At 37.9% G+C, this 24,081-nt stretch overlaps 1 protein-coding gene across 5 annotated transcripts in view; it reads right to left on the minus strand.

The window, feature by feature from the left end:
• The window catches only part of PRKD1 (protein kinase D1), a 289,465-nt gene that overhangs the window by 198,132 nt on the left and 67,252 nt on the right, over positions 1-24,081 (minus strand). For 2 of the 5 annotated variants that reach the window (XM_070504187.1, XM_070504188.1), the window contains exon 2: positions 6,803-6,883. The exons of the other annotated variants lie outside the window; for them this stretch is intronic. In XM_070504187.1, coding sequence (XP_070360288.1) covers positions 6,803-6,883 — 81 coding nt within the window. The remainder of the gene's footprint in view (positions 1-6,802; positions 6,884-24,081) is intronic. 5 annotated transcript variants of the gene reach the window in all.

The raw sequence follows: 24,081 nt of genomic DNA on the forward strand, positions 1-24,081 counted from the left end.
TTGCTATTCAGTGTTGTGATCCCTCAGGCACAGGGGTACACGTGGGGTGAGTGTGGACCTTCTGCCCCATGTGTGGCCCCCCAGTGTACACAAACTGCCCACTCATAGGTATTTCGTTCTCCCTCCCTCCGGCCTCCAGACTAACGCTCTGCACACCAACTAGGGGAGGGCAAGCCAGGCATCTCCCTTCCCACAGCTCCACCACCCCAACCCACAGGCAGATGGGCGACCCCCAGGAGCACTGCAGTCTCTATGCAAGATGAGTTAGGTGCCTAGATTGGAGTGGATAAGAGAGGGGCGCCCCATGGAAGCATCCGCTGTGGCACTCTGGGATGGGGATGGCCACGTCAATGTCCTGTCCTGAAATGTGTGGGCTCTGGCCCCAGACTTTAACCCTCCCCTGCCAGGGGCTGAAGGCAGTAGCAGTTGTAGAGCAGGAGCAGGAAGGGGGAGGTCAGTAGGGCTTGGGGTCCTAGGAGTGGAGGAGCAAGCAGTGGGGGGTAGTGGAGAACTCATCCCAAGGAGGTGGTCATTGAGCCAAGGCTTCGAGAGCACGTGGGGCAGGTTCCATTATCCCATCAGACTTCACTTATGAAACACAAATTCCACATAAATCTAAGGATTTCAAGGCAGCAAAGTCAGGGCATTAAACCCCAACCAACTGCCCTGGTCACAAGCCCATGAAGTCAGTCCTGAATCATGAAATACAAGGCCTGTGCTCACATCTGCAGTAGATAGGCTAAAACTGGACAAGTGAGACATTAGTGTGGCCCCTGCACAAAGATGACACACAAATTCATTATGTGTTCCATATTTTTATTTCACAGAACTGAATAAAAACACACGCATACACAAACACACACACACCACAAAGTATACATAAAATGGGGGAAATCTGAAGAAAATTGGGGAAAGGTAGATTATATCCATGTCAGTATACTAATTGTGACACTATACTAGAGTTTTACAAAAGACTACCATTGGGAGAAACTGTATAAAGTGGATAAGAGGCCTTTGTATCATTTCTTACGACTCTATATTGTAATTAGCCCAATTAAAGAAAAGATCCAAGGCCTATGAAATGGACAAAATACAGCATACAGGAGATCATTACCACAAATACCTATACCTGGATATATTCAGAACATTCAATTGAATATAATTTGACTTTGACACGACATTAAGGAGCAATCCTTTAATAACCATCTCGAACACAAAATCTGCAATCAGCATGTGAAAAACACAGCATACTATCAAGAGGAATGTGTTCAGTTATATTTCTTGTTTAAACTTCTCTTATCCATTTAAGATAAAATGAAAACACACAATCTAGAAACTATAAAAATACTTTGGAAACGGAAACAGTCTATGCAAAATCATGTCTTTATTCATGAAAGGGAAAGACAAGTGGATGTGGAATAGCACAAAACCAATTTTAAAATGTTAAGTTCTTGCATCCAGAAAGTCGATTCGTAGACCATTTACAACTGAAAGTACGTCTTTGATGCTGGTATAGTTACTTAATTTTTATACACAGCAGACAAAACATCTTGCCTGTTAGGCGCTGAAATATCAAAAATATAAGGGGGAAAATTTGAATTCTCCAGGCTGAGTTCCCAAGGAACTGAGCCAGGTGAGAATTCTATGTTGCTTTTTAGGACTGTGTATGGGGGCAGAGGCCCAAAGGGGATCAATCTTGTCACAGTCCTGGGGGAAAAGGTGTGGCTAAGTCTGTAGGGCCTCAGAGACAGAGACTGCTCAAAGGGCACCTACCTCACCCTGACTGCACTAAATGAAGTAATAGGACAGACACCCTTAACACCACAGAGCCCAGCGCATTCACAATCCTCGCAGACTTTAGCCATTTCTATCAAGCACAGCAGGCTGTTCCCACTCTGACCGCTCAGGTGCTTAGCACCAACTCAATATAAATTATGCATCCAATTATTATTTCTTGCTCTGTCAGACAATGCTCATTGCCAAGATAAACCCACCTTTGGCTTCAGCCAGGACTTTGCAGAGACCTGAAGAACTGCTTTAAACAAAGAAAGGAGTTTGGAATCCAAATTAATTTTGCCACTGCTAACTCTGTACCTCTGGGTAAAACACTGGGCTGTTCATTAGTAAAATGGAATTTGCATTTCAATGATGAATGAATATTCATTTGCTTTGAGTAATTACATACTGAGGCATTCAAAAAATATTTGTTGAATGAAAAACTGAATTAATGAATGGCTATGTACAGACTTCTCTCCAACCTGGCTGTTTTCTCTTCACTAGCTAAACTCCCTTTCAGCCTTATTTTAGAGTTAAAATATGCAAGTAGAGGGGGAGGAACCACAAATACAACGGCACTAGGCCCATGACCTCTCTTGACCGTATCAGGCTGCCCCACGACACAATTAATCGCTGTCAGCACTAGTCAGATGAGGATATGCCAACAACTCTACGTCAGGGTTTGCCAGGTGTGGCAAATTACTGAGTCTTCGTCTAGCCAAGCTTTGAGGTTGAGACTCGACCAAAAAGCACTGAAGAACCTCCCGCGGCGGGAGAGCAGTGCTGGCTCACTATCCACATCTCCTTGCTCGTGGTGCCCTAGTTTTGCTCTGGCAATCTCAAGTTCCAGCAGATTCCTAGGCTCCTGACTGGGCCAGTGTACTAAGGAACTGGGCTCTTCCCTGTCCCATCTTGGGCCTTCAAGTTCTGAGCAGCTCACCTCTAACGTGTGCATGTGCCTGCACCGCAGTCTGCACACCTGGCATCGACACACTTTCTCAAAGGTACATTCAAAGCCCTCTGCACCGGCGTCGGCTCGGCTCCCGGGCTGGCTGAGTGCCCGTCCCAGTGATTCCCGGCTGCCTCCAGTGCTGGCACCGACACAAACGCAGCTTTGTGTCTACTCGCCACAAAAGCCTCGACTCTGTTCTAGTCTCTCCTGGATTCCTTAGCAGTCAAAATTACGCTAATTATATTTCATGAAATTTAACATGCAAAAGTTTTAATGACTAAGCAAAAGGCAGGTAAGAGCCAACTTGAATTGTGTCACTCTATAAACAGTGTAAAGGATGGCTTAATATTTAAATAAATATCAGTCTAACAGAAGATGACAAAATATCTGGTTTAACATAGATGAACAATGCAAAGTGTTTCGTGTTGATTCTCAGAAACTTGTTTTCTAAATTGTGCCATTCAAATCAATTGAAGCTCCCAACTTCCTGCTCTTCTTCCTAGCTCTTTTTGAGGATTTCTCACTACCTTTAAAGCTAAAAAGCTTTACTAAAAAAGTGCATCAAATGACCTTTTAATCATCAAAGAAAAATTATCACAGTTGACTGCAAACTACCACAACATTAAATTATTAATCACGACACAGCAAAACTACCATTAGAAATATCTAAATTATTTAAGATAATCAAACACATGGTAATTAGCTGTTTCTTTCTAGTTCACTAGGACATCATGGTTAACATGAATACCATAGAGAGTCTCATGACTTATATCCTTCCAGCATATTCTCACCTCTCGATTCCAGAAATTCAGTTTCAAAATGCCCCAAGAGGGAAATGGTTGAGAGCAAGATGATAAACATGACAATGATAGGAAAAATCCAAGTACAAAATACAAGCCTTTAGCACAAACTCAGATCTGAAAACGAAAAGAGGAAACAAAATGGGGGAGAAGTTTATTGATAATAATCTAACCATTAAGCCAAGTGGCACTTAATTAGAGAGCCTGGAACAATCTATAGAACAATGCAATGGAACATTCACTAAGAATTCAGCCTAACGCATCATGTAACATCCACCTGTCTGGAGAGTGGAACCCGGCTCGTCGGCTCAGGCTTCCTCCCAGGAGACCATTAAGAATGCATGCACTTTAAAAGTCTTTAAGGGGACTCGTAGTCCACTAAACACTTCCGACTGTGGTTCTCATATAGCACAACCCCAGACCTCATTTTTATTTCCAGGTAAACTACAGAAATTATAACAGCTCTTATGTCTACCAGTTTAAACGTGGTGCCTGTTTTCTACATACTAATAATACTCATTTCTCCAGTAACTTAAAAAATATTTCTACCTTCAGCAGGTGTAAGCAAAGGAACATTTTAATGAACAGAACATAGCCATGTCAGTAGTTAATCAAAACTCCTCTTAGAACCTTCTTATCAACAGTTTATAGAAATCAGCACAGAGGGGCCAGCCCTGTGACCAGGTGGTTAAGTTCGCGTGCTCCACTTCAGTGGCCCAGGGTTTCACTGCTTTGGGCGAGGACCTAGCACGGCTCATGAGGCCATGCTGAGGCGGCGTCCCACACAGCAGAACTAGAAGGACCTACAACTAGAATATACAACTATGTACTGGGGGCTTTGGGCAGAAGAAGAAAGAAAAATTTAAAAAGAGAAATCAGCACAGAGAGAAAGCCAGGCTCCCTGAGCTACCACCACGGCCTCATCAAAGAACTAACCATGAACAACACATAACACGTTCAGGAATAACAACAGCAATAGGGCAGTATGGAGCGGATTTTCATTCTTTTACAAAATGTGTTCTATTGTCACTTAAATCTATTGTTATGAAATTTATATGATAACATAATTAATAGCAAAATTGTTACCCATGAACAAAACATTTAAATAATCTAGAAAGTTATTTGCTTTTTAAGTTCTCATAATTCACTGTCCAATAATAGGAACTTCTTTTAATTATCTACTGCCCTTAAGTGCTGGGCGATTTCTTTTTCTATCAAACAGCTATCCTCAGCCACATCATTAATAATCTTCAGAAATTTATATTAATTGTGACTGCCTTGTACAAAGATGTTGGTTTGGGGCTTCTTTAGCTTTGCTGATAGTTTTATATTTCAATGGTGTGTAGACATTGTTGCTATGAACCAAATGTTTGTGTTTCCCAAAACTCTTACGCTAAATCTTGAATTCCCCAATGTGACGGTAGTAGGAGGTGGGGCCCTTGGGAAATAATTAGGTCACGAGGGTGGAGCCCTCAGGTTGGCATTAGTGTCTTTATAAGAAGAGACACAAGAGACACGTAAGGACACAGCAAGAAGATAGCCATCTGCAAACCAGGATGAGGGCCCTCACCAAGACCTGAATCTGCCGGCACCTTGATTTTGGACTTCCCAGCCTCCAGAACTGTGAGAAAGAAATGTTTCTCATTTAAGCCTCCCAGTCTACGGTAATTTGTTAGAGCGGCCCGAACTGACTAAGACAATTGTCATCCAGGATATTATGTCCTTGAGAAAGTAAACAATCTATTCCTTGTAACCCTCCAACTACTAAAAATGAAACCACACTGGAAAATGCCCCCACATTCCCGGCAGTCCAAGAGATTCTGTTTTCTCTGTTTCTACCTTCAGCATAAAATAAACTACCGGTGACCTACTAGGCTTCAAAAATGATTCATTTTAACTACATTTAGATAAAAAAGACATTTTAAGGACTGAAGGTTTACAACAAATTTTTCTAAATATTCCTTTATATATTCTACTTTTATGCTAGCTGGGTTTTTCCTTTTGCTTTTGGGGATTTAGTTTTGGTTTTTTTAAGAATGAGGATATGTCTCCTAGGATCATCTTTTAAAATGTGTTTTCTTTCAAGTTTACATATCTGACATCTGTGAAATTTTAAACTGAAATAAATGTTCTTCACGAGAATTACAGAGTGAGACTCCTTCTAAGTCAAAATGAAGACATACTATGTGCAAGTAGAAGTCCAGGGATGAATGAACACATTTAGCCTTTTAATAATACCTTCTCTCAATCAAGCCAAACCTCAAGGATGACCGGCAAATCGACCCATTTCAACTTTTGGAAAGAGTGAATTTCAAAAATGATCTACAGGGGGCTAGCCCGGTGGCGCAGCAGTTAAGTTCGCATGCTCTGCTTCAGCGGCCTGGGGTTTGCAGGTTCGGATCCTGGGTGCGGACATACACACTGCTCATCAAGCCATGCTGTGGCAGCGTCCTACATACAAGAACTAGAATGACTTACAACTAGGATATAAAACTATGTACTGAGACTTTGGGGAGAAAAAGAAAAAAAGGAAGATTGGAAACAGATGTTAGCTCAGGGCCAATCTTCCTCAAAAAAAAAAAATGATCTACAGTTCTTCAAATTAGGGAGTGCTACTTCTCTGAGGACCCTCTGAAGAGCTGTGAATTCTGCTTTCTACTAGTCATACCAAAAGAAAAAAGGATGAGCGTAGTAAGATTGAGGAAGATGAAGATACTTGATTTTATTTAACAAACACATACCATTTACTATATTCTAGGCACTATTTTAAGTATTTTATAAATGTTAACTCTATAAATCCTCACAGTACCTTTATGAGTAGGTACTGTTACATAAATCCCATTTTACAGATGAAAATGTAGAGGCACATGTACAAAGACCATTCACTAGTACACTTATTGGGCCAAGATTTGAAGCCAGACTGTAAGACTTCAGAGTCCACACTCACAATAACTGCCTAATTCTACTTCTCCTGGCCACTGCTTCCTTAATTCTTCTCATAAACTCCACTGAAAAATCAGGTAAAGAAAGAAAAGCAAACATCTTTATTATCGAGGAAGATAAAAGTGTATAGCTTTGGAGGTTTTTTCCTCCTCAGTTAAAGGCAACATAAACTATTTTTCACTGAAAAACAAAAACACTTCCAAGCACAAACGACAAAAACAGCAGGGAAGGAAATGCTATTTTCAAGTTTCTAGGAGGTTATCATAAACAATGAAGAGAGAAAAACAAATTAAAGTTTCTAAAAAATGGCGTGTGACAGCATCCCCTTTACCTCGCTGCCTAGGCCGTTTGAGTGCACTGGGAGCGTGGCTGTGCAGAGCACCCGAGGGCGCGAAACTGAAAGGTGACCGTGCTGCAAAGAAAAGAGAAGCATATTGTAAGCCAGGGGAGACGTGCAGTGAGGTCTGAATCTTGTGGAAATAAGCCCAGGCTGCTTCTCAATTCATGAGTTTAGCTGAGATGGCAGAACAGATGACAAACAACAACAAACAGAAACACCACACCACACAATTCTCTCCAATAGTTAATAAATATCCACAGCAGCTTGTTTCATTCCAAGCTAATTTACTCTCTTGTTGAAACATTCTAAATATTCGCTATCTATTAAATATTCATGTATTATCTTTTAATACCTTGAGGGTTTCATTCTCCAAGCAATTAACTTATAAGTACCTATAGTCAGAATAGCACACTTTCCTCAAAATAACACCAAAGCTTTTATTTAAAAGACTTAATATCAATTAATTGGTCAACATATGGAACTGGAGGTGAACTCAACCTGCTTGGCACTTAAAATTTAAACTACTGAAATGAATATTTCATTTAAAGCAAATACTTCCTCTTATTTCAAAATAAAACAAAATTTTTATCTCTTCTCCAATACGATTATTTTCATTCAGTTTTAGCATCAATGAAAACCCGATAATAGGCATTTTTTTTCTTTTCTTGCAGTATACCAGAAAGAACCTATTTATTTACCAAAAATTGATGTATTCAATCTGCTTCTTTTGGATATAAACATTTTTTGAAGAGTCTGCTTTCTTTCTGTGTGAAGTTTCACAAATAATATCATACTATTCAAAGAAAACTAGGTAATAATGGTACTAATGTAGTAATTATTTATATTAGATGTGGTAATAACCTATGAGCTCAAATCCAACTATCTCTTAGTTTAAGAAAACAACTTAAGAGAAATCTACTGACATATCAAACCTCCAAAATAAGGAATGTTCTACTAAAAGAAGAGGGTGGGGTACACTATATTCTTCAAAAGTCAATGTCATAAAATATAAAGAAATGCTGTGGAAATGTCCAGATCAAAGGAGGATACAGAAGCAGAAGCAGCCAATGCAGTACCTGACCCTTGGCTGGATCCACACTGGAGCAGAGAAAAATGCTCTGAACAAAGTTATTGACTCAATCGATAAAACTTAATAGGAATGACAGAATAAAGCATCTGATACAGTGATAAATTTCTTGAGGTTGATAATTATATTCTAGTCGTATAAAAAAATACCTGATCCTTAGGAAATACACACTGCAGCAGATGGATGCAAAGGCCCATGGTATGTAACATCCTCAGAAGGTTCAGGGGAAAAAAAACATGACAATGAGGGAGAGGAAAATGGTGTAATTATTTAGGAGAATTTGGGCAAAAGCTAGAGGAGTGTTCTTTGTATTAATTTTATTGTTTGAAAATTCTTTTTTTTTTTTTTTAGAGGAGAATTAGCCCTGAGCTAACATCTGCTGGCAATCCTCCTCTTTTTTGCTGAGGAAGACTAGCCCTGAGCTAACATCCATGCCCATCTTTCTCTACTTTACATATGGGATGCATGGCTTGCCAAGTGGTGTGTAGGTCTGCACCTGGGATCCAAACCAGTGAACCCTGGGCCACCGCAGCAGAACATGTGCACTTAACCGCTGTGCCACCAGGCCGGCCCCTGCAAATTTTCTATGAATTTGAAATTATTTCCCAATAAAAAGTATTTAAAAAAAAAAGGCAACAATAAAAACTACTGACCTAAGGCAGAAGCATGAATTAAACCCTGTGGATTGAGCCTACTCTTTACAGGACACAGAATCACAGAGTCCCTGAAACCTCCCTTCGAGGTACTGACATTATGTTGTAGACTAGCACAGACATTCATCTCAAAAGACCTTGGTCCATTTGGAGCACTGGTCCTTTTCAACATTAAGGTCTCTCCAAAATGGCGCTCCTGGATATACTCCAGTTCCCCAGCCACTATAAACTCAGTCTCCATGATGAGAAGATGATGCACATCCACCTTAAACACAGATTGTGGGATCACAAAGCCACCCTAGATGAGGCCTGGAAACAAAGTTCATCCACACCACCAATCCAGAGGCAACACCTTATGGCTATAACTCCAGTGGTCTGACTCAGTGACTATTTACTTAGTGTCTACTATGTGTAGCCCTGGGCTACGTGCCAAGAAGAGAAAGATAAATAGGCTTTCACAATAATCCTATGGAACTCACAACCTAAGAAGAAAAAGATATATAATTCTGTAATTACAATAGAATCTGTGAAATGCTGCTGTTATAAAGGTGTATATCAAATGTTCTGAGAAGGACTTAATGAACAGGTGAGACTTAGCTTCAATCAGTTATTCAATTAATATTCACTCTGTGTCAGGGAAAGGAACCTTAAGGATGAGTAAGTGCTCCCCCAGCTGACAGGAAAAGAAGTGAGAAGGGAATTCCAGGTAAAAGCAGCTAATAACATAAGACAATGGCCTGGAGTCATGAAAGTGTCAGCTGTTTTCATTGAATAGTGAGGGGATCAATATGGCCAGGAGCACAGCATCTCCTGGGAGTGTGGATAACGGAGGAGGTAAAACCATTAGAGCCAGATCCTGAATGGCCGTGCATAGCATGTTAAGGAACAACACAGAAATCCTATGGAGGGAATGGTAGATATTGTTAGCAGGAAAATTTAAGAGAGAAAATTTTTGTTGTAGAAAGACAATTCTGGTTGAAATGTCAAGCATGTATTATCAAGAAAAGGTGAGAGTCAAGAACAGTTCACATGTAATTGCAATAGTCTTCAAGTGTTGTAATCAGAGCTTGAACTGAGGCAGTATCAACAAGGAAAGAGACATTTAAGGAGGCAGAAAGAGTAGAGCTCAGCAACCAAATGATTGTGTACAATGAGACATGGTGGGATGGAGGGTTGAGATGATGCAGCTTTCTAACGTAAAACTCTGGGATCATTAACACTTGATGTTATTAACAGTGATTGAGTTTGAAATTCCAGTGTAGTATGCTTAGCGACGTTCAATACAGAATTTAGGATTACAGGAATTACAGTGAAGTTTAGGAGAGAAGTTAGGGTAAATGTAGAGATGCTAGAGTCATATTGATGATGTTTATATACAAGATACTTCTCTTGTATTCCCTAAGGAAAATTGTATAGACTGAGAAGACAGTTAACGATAGACGTTTAAGATAATCAGAAAGAAAACAAGCCAAGAGAAAGAAGAAGAATGAGATGACAGAATTATATGGTAACTGGTAGTACATGGTACTTGTACATGGTTTAGACACCCAGTGACCACAGTTCAACCAACATTCAACTCACATTCACTGAGGCCTATCAGGCACCAGAGGCTTTGCTACATCCTGTTTATTACACGTGCCCCAATTTTCTACTATATCTGAATGAGATAGTGGCTTTAGTTTGAGTACAGTTCAAATTAAGTTCTCATTCTCTTCACTCTCTTCTTACACACTGAAGTACAAAATTAAACAAAGGACTTTATTTTAAAAGGAAGCAGACTCATGGACACATTAGAGCCTTTATAGTTATTCAGGGCTTATAAAGCAACACAAAGGAAAAAAGGTTCACAAACTAATTCTTAAACACATTCACTCTTCTTTTAAAAGTTATTGATGGGAAAAATATTATAATAAACCACAGTTAAAATAATGCAAACTTTTGATTGCAACATAGGAATGCCAGGTGATTCTGGGATAAACAATAAGCATCCTCCACATAAAATGCCTACAGATGCTCATATGAGAGCAAGTGTGTGTACACACACCCCCAGACACACACAACCTCCTCAAACACACAGACTCACAGTCAGAGCAACCTTTCAAACACTTCGCCTTCATCACGCACAGGGACCAGCAGGCTGGTGCAATCATCTATCCACTCAGAGAAACAGGGATACCTATAATCAGGAACTCAGCACAGCAACCACGTTTTACAACCAACTCCACAAACCAATTTGTTCTATATATAAGTTTTTTTCCTTTTTAAATTTCATGATTAATGTACTGCCCAGATCTTCAATGGTCTTGGCCTCCCAGGTCACCGCAGAAAGCAATCTGTTTTTCTTGTACAATCATTTGAATAAATAATACCCGGTCATCTGACTGCAAGTATTCATTACACATGAGCTATAGAAAATAACCAGTCACAGATCAAGTTTAGTAGCTTCAAAACGAATGACGTAGGTATGATTCATACAGAATCCTTCAAGTGGCTTCTTTTCTCCAGAAATGACCTAAATTTTATCCTATGTGCATTGCACAACCTTCTTTTCCATTTGGTGAAGATTTCTCTTGGGTCAATATTCACTTTATGCCTTTCTAACTCAGCAAATTAAGGCTCAGATGCAAACTGGCTTTGCTGTTGGTCTAGCATGTTAATAGAGCAATAATTATTTTAGCGCTTCAATCTGGACAGTCAAAAGGATGACCTTATGATGAACCTCCTGGAAGAGAAACAGCATTGTTTATAAATAAAATCTCATGCTGAGAGATCCTTAGCTTCCAAAGCAAGAAAGCAATCACCATGTTTGCAGGCCGTTCACGTCCTGCCCTTTACTATAGGTCCTTGATATCTAGATTTTCATCAACATTTCTTAAAATGTTGCTCTAAGTACAGAATCCTGGGTTTTGTTCATGCATATCTGGAAACTATTCTGTTTAGGGAATATCCCACGAGCAGCTAGGATGCAAAAAGGACATTCTCTATTGATTCTTGCTATGAAGAAAATACTCCCACAGTGCTTGATTCAGTCCCACGATACTCTTAAAGGGACATCTGACTAAAGAAGAGCTGGATATTCCTGTGAAGAATCAAGATATCAAAAAAAAATATTCTCCAAGGAAATTTTAAAAGTTATGCCAAAAGTAATTTATACAAAAGACTAATTCAAGACTGCAAACAGTGCAGTCAGGTTTAAAAGTCACATTTGAATTCCAATAGACCTGAATTCCCAGATTTACAGGCTGGATGACCTTGGACAAGTTACTGGACTTTGCTGAGAATCCAGACAAAAATAATTGAACATATGTGAATAAACTAAGCCTAACACTTGGTACCCCATAGGCACTCACTAAATACTACCTTCCTTCTCGACTTTCTGTTTTGATACTATAAATGAAAACACCATTAGGGAATTCCATAATTTTTCATTATGCATGTGTCTGGTTTGCATTCCAATGATTCTTTGCCAGTCTATAAACAAAGAATAACACAACATCCCATTTTGATACATGGTATTAACTACCACAAGTGGATTCAGAAGCTATTTTTAATGCTAGTTATTTCAAAGCCTATGTGTTCATAATTATTCCATGTAAAACCCATTCAAATGCACACATATTAAAGTATATATGTGACTAATAAATGTAAACAATGTTTATAATTTTAAAATACCCTGGGTCCTAATCCCATCAGATTGATTGGTACGAATGACAAAACCACTGAATGAATACCGCATTATCACTTCTTTTGTACTACCTAGTAAACTGGATCAAATACTAAACACTCTTTAGTGGGGCATTGTCACCATTACGTAACCCAAGAGCTGACATAAAAAGGAAGAAGGTCAAGTCTGCTTTTGTAAAACTCTTAAGAGGTCAGAGGACAGACCCATTCGCATGAGACCATGATAAATTGTCGATGGAAGAGAAAAAAACAGATTTTTAGTCTTTGATTCCAAATTGTAAACATTCCAAAATATCATGTTCACGTTAATAAACATTTTTCAACGTAATGATGAATAGCCACCTGCTGAAGTCTAAGAAACAGGAGCCCACTCCTAATTGGAAACAGTAAGATTATGTGTATTTTCCGTTGGGTATTTTGGCTCTCTAAATGTTCATTTTCAGAACTCTGAGGTTAAGCCTTAGAAATTCCCCCAGTTCTCCACATGCTGACACATTCTTCGGACACACACTGCATGCATTCAGTATAATCAGAATTTGCACAGTTGGAAGGCAGTGCTTGAGGCCCTTGCATTTTTTAATCAGTTTGTGTGAATTTTAAGCGAGTTATCAGCCATGGAGAGGGTGCACCAATTCTGTATTTGGAAAGGTCTTAAATGGAAGTAATAGGATCCAAATGTTCTAGTGTTCCTTTATTCATTTCAGAGAAACAGCCTCTGTCACACTTGCTACCTACTGCCAAAGTCTACAAGGAGCAAACTTCGTGGCAGCAGACTAAGCTAAATAATGTTTTGTCCAAGTTTCCAAAACAAGCTTTCACAATTTTCCACTTATGAAAATTAAAGGTAGGAAGTATAGTTTATCATTTTGAACAACCAAAATGATTTTAAAAATAAACTTCATTCTTAACCCTCCCATCCCCCTTGAAATTCCTAACCACCATTTTTCAAGTAGCACCAGCACATAGTGGCCCCTTTCCTTCTCTGCTAAATAAGATAGATCCATCATTGTGAAGGCAATTTAGAGTCAATTATCATTTTCTGTTCAGGGCCCTATATATACCAATAATCAGGCACAATGTTAGTCTCTCCAATTCTAACCTACAGATCAAATGACCTGTCAAAACGTTACTTGAAAAACAAACAACTTGACTGACATCAACAAATATTTTCATATGCAAGAAATTTATTCACCATACTGATGAAATTACTCTACCAGAAACTCTGTTAAGTACATTCTTTAACTGGTTGCCATTCTAAGTGACTTGGAGAGAGTTATGCAATTGGCCACATGAAATCCCTAGGTAGATAATTGAGAATATGTCTTGTTCAGGTTTTTTTTAAAACTATAGAGGCTTGTGGTTGCAAATATCCCAGCATTTGTCAGTAGTGATGACAACATATTATTTAATCCAACAAGATGCTAACTCAGTAGTCATCCACTTGTCAGTACATCCTGAAAAAGCCAGCGGATGAATCACCTCGACAGGGGATCCTTTCAAATGAATGCTGCATCCTATGGGGGGACTGGAATATCCATGTTTTAAAATTTTATTGAGTTTGAGAATTTTCCACAGAGATATAACACTTTTGGTCCTAAAATCTAGTGGGTCTCCAGTTTTCCTTAGTAAGGAATTCAAAGTTAAGTGTTCTTTTCTGGGTTTTGGAAGAGAGATTTTCTCAGATTACATGTGCCAGGAAATGTGATAGGTGTTTCCTGGTGAAATCAGGATAAAGACTTAACACAGTCCAAAGAGGAAAATAATGTATAAAAAGAGTGTTTCTTTACAATGTCATGAGGGCTATGACAGAGGTATGCACAAACAGGTGTACGTGCGGCAGATAAGAGTGATATTTGAAAAGACATTTGATGGACAACAAGAAGTAGCAACTGGTCAGGCAAAGAGTCATATCTTCTGTGTGTGTGTGTGCATGTATGTATTTATATGTGTATGTGTGTGTGTGTGTTTGTGAGAAGTCACTGCTATGAGGCAGGGAAAATTCACTCCAGTAGAAGTAGCATAAGTTTCAATGGGATAGAGAAGAAGTAGGCATTTGCCAGATCATGCAAGACTGTTTTTAACAAGTTCATCCCAAGGTATGGATCTACTGCCCAAAGAGAGAGTCATTAAAGAGTTTAAAGGGATAATTGACATGGTTTGTTTTACATTTTAGTCATGTTATATTGAGTAGGATTTTAAAGATTGAACTGTTTGTCAACTGTAACTTTCCAAATAGGACTACCAATATTTTGTCAACAGTCTCCCATCAAGAAGTGGGGTCTACATCCCTTTCCCTGAAATCCAGACAGGCTTCTCACTGCTTCAACCAATAGGGTATGGTGGAAACAATGGTATGTAACTTCCTAGGCTTGTCCTTAAAAGACAATGGACCTTCCCCGGGCTCTCTTGGGAACTAAGAGACTCTGTTCCCTCTTAAGAAGCCCCTCTCGGAAACTAGCTGCCATGTTGTAGGAAGCCCAAACCACACGTCATGGGCATATATAGTCCTCACTCATCCCTACCAAGGAGCCAGACATGGGACTAAAGAAGTTTCCAGATTATTCCAGCCCCCAGCTATTCAAGTTTTCCTAGCTGAGACCCCCAGATATCATGGAACGGAGACAAAAAGCTCCCTGTGCCCCTTCTTAATCCTGACCAATAGAATCTACTAATATAACAAAAAAACTTGTTTTATGTCACTAAGTTTTGGGGTGATTTGTTACACAGCAATAGATAACTGGAATAAGATCTATCCTTAAAAGAAATAAGATCCATTTACAAGACCTTTTAGGAAGTTCACTACCAGATCTTTCTTACGTAGGATCCAAAATAAACTGTCTTATACAAACTTCAGAGGGAAGAATGTCACAGTGTGTTTTTACGTTTTACTTTTTTTTAATTTAAAGACTTTTTATTTCTTTAGATCAGTTTTACGTTCACAGCAAAATGGACAGGAAGGTACAGAGATTTACCATATATCCTCTGGCCCCATATATGTATAGCCTCTCCTACTACCAATGTCCCCAACACAAGTGGTACATTTGTTACAATCGATCAACCTACACTGACAAATAATTACCACCCGAACTTCACAGTTTACCTTCGGGTTCACTTCTGATGTCCATTCCATGGGTTATAAGTATATTTATGTATAACGTATAATGACATGTATCCATCATTCTCACGTCAGAGTATTTTCACTCCCTTTTTTTAACTTTTTAAAATTATTTTCTTTAAAATCTAAGTATTTTAGACAAAATGTCTAATTTGGAGGGAAAAAAAGGTTTGTTTCTATGTATTCGTTTGTTTCTAGCTCCTCTTGACATAACAAGAAACCTTCTTTTAAGGAATTACCCTTAGGCATGAAGCCTATCATAACATAATCTCTCTACTAACACAGAAACCTCACGTTGAAGAAAAATACAACCTTGCTCAAGTTCAAACAAATTCTCCACTTAAATCCTTGCATTATGAATACTTTGAACCAGATGTTGTTCCTAGTCACGTGCTACGCTTTATTTCACTAAGTTCATATTTACTGCTAAAATATTTCTTTTAAACTTGCGTTTGCCAATCAGGGAAAATAAACAAAACACGAAAATGAAAGACAACTGATTCCCTTATTTCCTTTAGGCTGACAGATCTCATAGAAAGTGCTTTTGTAATAAAGAAAATATTAATGAAGGAGCAATGTTTTGTGCAGACATTTGCTCCTCTGTCTACTTCATTTATAAATACATTTTAATGAGGTAATAGAGACGACACAGCTCTGCAAGTGTTCCTTTTTCTAACGTTTGTTCTGAATTCAAAGATTAGAAACAGCTAATCTGCTGCATTTTGGGGGCTGGTTTATGAATACAGCATTTAAAGCACATTGTTCGAGCATCTGGAAAGCTAACATCTCATAAATAGCCCATCCTCCCAAACATATGATTAGACAATAAGGGTAATCTGAAATTTGTTTAAAATCAGTAGCCATAAAGTAGATACAGTGTGCTGCAAATTGTCCCTCCCCCCCCACCCTCCGCCGCAGAGTGTGTATTGAAACATGCCTAATGGGCCTTCGTTTGCCAAGGAGACATTCAGAGTGGAGTTTGTCTTTGTACAATTAAATTATGCACATTGTCAAATCTTCTCATTTAAGAAATCTGTATTTTACAGAATTATATGTAAGAATTAATTCAGGTCTACCCTGGAAGTATTCTGTGTCTCCATTCTCATGTGAGAGGATTGAATGCCATTTTCTCAATAAAATATTTTTTCAGTCTTCCTCAAGTGTGGATACATTTAACCATAACAATCAGCAGACTTGCAAAAGAACATGGTTAAGGAGACCGTCTACCTTCTAATCAATACAGAGGAAAAAATCACATCTAACACAATGTTTTAAATTTTTCCTTATTTCATACATACATGTTTTCTTTTCCAGATTCAAAACTACAATCTCATCAACATTTAGAAAAAGTATGACCAGCTTATTTCACATGAGACACAAGTCCCTGGGAACCAAAAATATACCAAGTTTATTGTAATATCTTGGAAAAACTTCTTATCTAAAAGAAATCCCTAAAGGAGAAAATATTCCTTATGATTAAAGTATGCCATAATTGACCCGTTTCATGAATTTATACCTTAAAGTCATGGCTGTAGTGGCTAACATTTATGGAGTGATAACACCGGCCTGGACCAGAGCTAAGCGGTCTACGTGGATTATTTCACATACCCTTCAAAACAACCCTATTAAGTAGATACTACTATTAGTCCTATTTTACAGATGAGGAAACTGAGACACAGCACGTTTAGAAAATAAAGCTAGTGTCACACAGCTACAAAGCTCAGAAAATTTTCAAGTTTGGAAGAAACACTTAAGATGGTCTAATAAAATCATCTTGTTTTGGAGGTAAGGAAATTGATGCCAGACAGTTTAAGGTCATAATTAAATTAGGAGCAGAACAAGATCTATACCCAGTCCTTCTCAATCACCATCCAGTAGTCAATCAAATGTTTTTTATCTCCCATTCTATGTAAGGGTTTATAATTTTTTAGTCCTTTTGTTCTCCCTATTTGTATCCATCCCTTCCTAAATATGCTGTGTATTCTTCCAGCCCATGCTCTAACAATTCAACGATTATTTAATAATCACTTACTATAGGTGTTCATAACAGATATACATAGAATTATTTTTTATTTATATATATTTTTTATTTATATAGTACATGTTATGTTATACAAGTTTGTTGCTTTGTCACTCAAAATTATTCTTGGGGGATCTGTCCATATAATATATGTATGTATATCAAGTCATTTTTTTTAATTTCTAGTTATATCCATCTTATGAACATACTATATCATTATTTAAGTTGTTTGTGTTTTTCATCATAACAAACAATGTTATAGTGAACATATTTGTACAAGTCTGTAGAAATTTCTGTAGAAGTTTCTGGCTCAATGTATATGTGCATTTCCAGCTTCACTAGATATGGCCAAATACTTTTCCAAAGTGGTTGTCCCCATTTAGTGGGTTTCACTCACTATACAGATAGCCGTACAGAATGGCTATCATTATCGCTATACAACGAAAGAACACTCTCCTGAATGCACTTTGCAAGGAGCTGTTTACGAACATCTTCCATATAAGTCTTAGCCCCACTCAACTCTCCCGTGAAATCTTCTCTAATGCCTATGTCCAAACTTTTAAATTGTGTTAGTGCATATGAAGTGGTATTCTTATTTTATGCATTTCCCTGTGGGTTAGTGCATTAATTGTTTAGATTTCCCCTTCTTTAATTCATTTATCGTTCACTCACTCCCCCATTGTCTTGTTTATACTTTTCTTATTGATTTGTAAGTTTTTTTTTCTATTTGTCTGTTATATATGTCGTTTTCTCTCAGACTGACTTGGCTTTTAGCTTCGTTGATAGTGTCCTTTATTACACAGGAACTTTAATTTTGAGATAGTAAAGTTTATCTATTTTTTCCTCTTGATTAGCACCATAAATTCAAATTCATATGAGCATATATGTTTTCATCCAAATTTTTAGAAATGGCACCATTATTTGTAATTTCCTCAAAGAAAACTAAGAGAACAAGAAGTGGACTAACTCCTTCTTTGCACTGAGCAAAACGCCCCTCCAAGTGACTATTTAAATCCTTTGTTATTATCAATAAAATTCAGAATTCATCATTTCATTTAAGTGGAATTATCTTTTCACTTCATATTTTTAAGGAAAAATATTTACAATTTTTATTGAAATAACATTATTCATCTTAACAAGGATCCCAGTAACTTATATGATTATACATTTTCTCAATTGGCTCATCATCTGTGGTTTTTTATTTTATCCCCCGTTGATCTCTGGGTATCATACTTTGTATATGCTTTCTTCTTTCTTTGGAGTCGATTTTTCTTGTTACAGGGGTAACCTACATTTTTAAGCTTTCAGAGAAGTTGGAAATACAAACGGTATGTACAACTGAAGAATATTATGTAAGAAATGAGATTATAAGGACAAAATCTATTTTTCCCCATAATTCATTAATTATAAAATATTTCTTTAAAAATATAATCTATCTCAAAAGTACAGAGGTTGAAAACAATCCATTTTTGAAAGGTGGCACCTAATGAACACTTTCCCTATTCTGGACTGTTCTTTTGGAAATCACATGGCTGAGTCATCAGTACCTTAAGTAGTTCTGCACCTCTAACACACTGCCATTAGTTATGGAACTACGAGTAAGTCACTAAACCTCATTTTCCTTTGATGTAAAATAAGATATTGAGAAAATTATCTCCAAAATACTATTCCTTTATAATAAGCCTGCTAAACTACACACACACACACACACACACACAGAGCAGTCTCCAGGACCTAAACAGCAGCCATGAAACTAAAATCTCACTTCAACATTCAGCTGCCCAAAATGGGATGGGCAACTTCCTTTCTTCAATGTATCTACCGAAATAAAAACCACTACTCACAAACCGAAGGCAGTGTGCCTCAGAGGAAATGGATTCTGATGATGTCAGAAATTTATTGTTGCTTCCAGAACCGAGAGACCGGAACAGCCCTTCCTCCCCCACCAAATAGGAAACATTTCAGTCTAAGAATATGTATAATATAGGATTCTGCTTTACAATTGACCACATATCCATCTTCTGAGTTATCTCCGAGAGAACTTTACTGTAGTTGAATTTATCTTCCTATACATTGAAATTGCTACTTGTTGAATTCAACCAATTTCAATTTCATATAGAAAAAAGCAATGCCTTTTACTCCTCTATCTTCTACCCATCAGACCCATTACTGAACAGATAGTAGTGAGTTTTAAAAAAAAAGAAAAAGAAAACTCTCGAGAGCAGCTATTTGAACCTCTCAAGGTAAAACGCAGAGCAAAGGCAGGCAGCTGTCTTCTGAAAGAGACGTCCTGCTCCATCTGCCCCATGGAGGCCCTCTCTATAGACTTCCCACAGCAATAGACCTATTCTCCCTTTAAAAAGTAACTATTTGGCTCTTAATATTAAATTATATGTGCTCCTAGGACTTTTAATTCGTTTTAAACTACACATTTTCAAGCAGGGTTTCTTAGTGAAAAAAAACTTTTACTGAGTTTCGTCAAACTGGCTGTGCAGAGAGAGAAGCTGCCAGCTGTTCATCGTTCTGGCTGGGGGAACTCATAAAACCAAGTTGTGATTTGGGCAAAATATAGCTGTGCCGTTTATCTGGTTTGTTTGTGTTGACATACTGTTGTCTAACTTTTCTTGTTTCGTTTTTCTTTTCTTCTTTCTATTTTGAAATAGAGGCCTGATTTTTTTAAGCGAATTTTTTTCCCCTCAAAATGATTCTAGTTTCTTTCAGATAGTGCAAACATCACCGGTATTTCAATAAAATATTTATTTTTATTTAACATTAGTCCTCATATATATAACTAAGTTATAGGTTTGGCTAGCCCTCAGTCTTAGAACAAAGCACATTAAATAAAACATACTCTTAATTATTTAATGCTTGGTTTTCTATTTTATAGATAATTTACATATCATTAATTTTTCTCCCAATGCTTTTGTTTTCTATTCCACTAAATATCAGTGGCACTACATTGTAACACATTTATTAAAATAGCAATAAGTTACTAACATTATATAGCAATTACTATGTGTTAGGCACCTTACTAAGCATTTTACAAAGATTATCTCATTAATGCTCTTACATCGTATGAAGTAAATATTATCCCCATTTAAGAAGGAGGAAGCTAACTCATATCTGTTCAGTAATTAGCCAAAGGTCACACAGCTAAAGATGGTGGCGCTCAGGTTCACAGTCAGGCATCAGACTCCAGAGTCCATGTTCTTAAATGCTATGTATTATTATCTTCTATTACATAATGCTGTGTTGAGACCCATTTCTTCCTCTGAAGAACTAACTTATCCTTTTCCATTTGTGAACAATCCGACAAATTAAAATTAACATACAAAGCAATACAAACAAATGTGGGAACACTAACCAACAAGTAAATTTAATTAAAAACGTGTCATGTAAAAAAAATTGTGTTATGCATACTCACGCTGTGAATGCTATTCCAACACACTTAAAAAAATAAATTTATTTTATGGACATGCTGGAGCAGTTAAAAAAATGAAAAAAATCAAAACTATTCATTGCTTTTACTTAGCAATTTGGTTGTGCTGCTGGACACTAATATTTTCCATCCCATTTTCTATTTCCTGCCTTTATTGGTTTGAATAATTGAAAATTGGATGAGAGATTCAGCTTTTGCTTTTTTTATTGGGTGAAAAATCATATAATTACATAGTAGAGTTTACCTCAACAGGCATAATAATATAGATTTAAAGAAATTAGTTGATGTTTCAGACCAACTTTGATTAAAAATTGGCTGCTTCTCGTTCAAAGACTCATTTCCTTAATTTGTACTGACCAGACTCGGAAATTTTGCCACCTCTGGGCTTTGCTTTTTGAAGAAATTATTTAAAAATCCAGGCATAATAAAAAATATATTCTTGGGGTCAGGCTGGTGGCGTAGTGGTTAAGCTTGGCAAGCTCCACTTTGGCAGCCAAGGGTTCGCCAGTTCGGATCCTGGGCGCAGACTTAAACCACTCATCATGGTGTGCAGCCATGCTGTGGAGGCGTCCAACATACAAAACAGAAGAAGACTGGCACAGATGTTAGCTCAGGGCCAGTCTTCCTTAAGCAAAAAGAGGAGGATTGGCAACAGGTGTTAGCTCAGGGCCAATCTTGCTCACCAAACAAAAAATATACATACACACACACACACACACACACACATATATATATATATATATATATATATATATATACACACACATACATATATATTCTTCCTGAGGTACAGGACCCCTTTTCATACTTCATGCCATCATAAAGCCAAATAAAACATATTAAAAATAAAAAGGTATAAAAAAATAAATAAATAAAAAAAAAAAGGTATAATAAACATCATTTAAAAGGTATGAACTAAGTACCATGGGAGATCAGAAGATAGAGAGGACTCCCCAGATGAGACAATCAGGACAGGCTCCATTGAGAAGGTAGCAGTTATGCTGGGTTTTCACTACAGCATGGCTAAATTGAAACAGACTGGAGGGAAGAGGGCATTTCAAACCAAAAGGAGTGTGCTTGGAAATACCAGGCACACCCAGCCAGCGGGAAAATTAAGGTGTTCGCAAAGTAAACTGGAGCTGACTGAGGGGACTGAGGCTGGGCTGTCAGGCTGACGTTCTGCTACTCCATTTGGTAAACCTTGAGGCGTCACTGACGATTCTGAACCATTCAGTCTTAAATCAGAGCAGTGAACTAGGACAATTAATAGGGTAATTGAGAGCAGGATGGAACCCAGGGAGTTTGTTACAAGGTCAGGGGGTGAAAAAGTGGTCACTGATATTGAGGACCTTGAAGAACTATTACGTAATGCTGCAGATGTAGAGCTCATCAAGACTGATGGTAGGCGACAGGTGACAAAAAGAGCTGTAAGCTAGGAATTGGCAACCTTGGGTGTTAGAACAGTGTCTTAAGAGTTCACCAGCCCACAGCAGTGAAGGAGAGCAGCAGCTGGTGTAGGCAGGCATCGGAACCGCAGAGGCGAACTGCTGAGAGATCACATAACCAAAGTGTGGACTCAGCCCTCAGGGGCAAAGGTTTGCCAACACCTCCTCCTCACCCTCAGTCAGAGGCAGCAAGGAAAGCAGCCTCCCAGGAGACGGCTCTGGGCGGAAGACCGGCATGATCAGAGGATCCCGTTTCAAGTAAGGGGAGCAGGAGGGAAGCATGAAGGCCCTGAGGGGTGAGCAATGGAACACATTGGCATTCCTTAGGGCCAATGAAAAGGCCAACAGGTGGGAAGGGCAGAGCAGAGAGAGAGAAAGAGAGACAGGGTCAGGATGAAGTTTAGTAGGAAGGAAGTTAGAAGAAGAAATGGCAGGCCACATGATGCCACAAAGTATTCCTAAAAATCATAATAAAGTCATGACCACAGACCTGTCACCAGAATGGTGAGCTTAGCTTCTGGTCGTTAAGTGTAGTTAAAATGATTCCATCTATCTCCTTGCACAGGAAAAGGTCTTTATATCCATGGCTGGATTTAGACCTTAAATGGCCCTAAAAACTGAAAAAAAACCATCATGCACCTCCATTCGTAATTCCAATACATACACTGACTATAAAAGAAGAGGAAGCAACTACGTACCCTTTTTTCTCATGATGACTGAAGTGTTCTTTTTGTAAAGAATTCAAAATTAAACTATTTCCAAAACTAAAAGAAAAGTAAAAGCAAACAAACAAACAAAACCCAACACTCTTAGGTCTCCTGGCTTTGCTGCAGCCTGAAGTGCACGGTTGGTCTGCCTTAAAAGAAAATGTAATTTGGTCCATAATACAGAAAACATTGTACTTTCAATCAAATGTTTTCTAATAAATATTAGCCATTAGTGCTAAGGATGTTTATTCAGCTTTCTTACATGTACTGAGAAAAGCTTAATACTTAACACTATAAAAGTAGAGAGGTAATCAAATTCACTTGTATAAACCCTTGAGTAACTAAAAACCTACTTTCAAGAAAGACAAATTGTGATGAAATACAGTAGTATGAAGACTTATTTTAAATGGGCACTTATAATCTAGGGCTTTGTCGGGTATAAATTCAGCACAAGGCCTATATTTTGTACCTAAAACTTATATAAGTAAAAGCAAATGTAAAGTATTATCATTAATTACCATAATATAGAGAATAATAGTAACTGACGTGAATAATCATAACTAAAACATTCTCAGTCATTAATAAGATTCATTTAGGTTTGCTAACTGTGCTTATTGTGACACACAAATATATATATATAAAAAGTACTGTACACCTATGTTTTAGAAAACTTTGATAGAATTTCAAGCATTGCAGTAAAAAGCTTTACTGATTAATTTTGGGAATGCCAGATTTACCTCATCAGTATATCCATTTTTCAAACATTCTTGATTAGTCAATGTTGTACTACATGAGAAAATACTGTTACTTCACTGCTGCTGACTTTTGGAAGCTACATGGAATTCTCAACAGAGGACAAAACTCCCTGTTTGCATTCACATACTAGTTTTCATAGGAGAAGATCTAAGAATGCTTAGTCGAGTGAAATGAAGTCTAAGGTTTTTCTGATTTTATAATTCTTTCAAATAGGTTCCATGGGTGGTGAATTTTCTGGGCCCTTAAGTCTAGGGAAATGCCTCTATTTTGCCCTCCCGCATAAAGTTGAATGCACATGGGTATAGTGTTCTAAATCATTTATCTTATTTATTTATTTTTTTTGGTGAAGAAGATTGGCCCTGAG

This window comes from Equus asinus, chromosome 2 (genome assembly GCF_041296235.1).
Source record: "Equus asinus isolate D_3611 breed Donkey chromosome 2, EquAss-T2T_v2, whole genome shotgun sequence".
In the NCBI taxonomy this organism is placed as follows: Eukaryota; Metazoa; Chordata; class Mammalia; order Perissodactyla; family Equidae; genus Equus; species Equus asinus.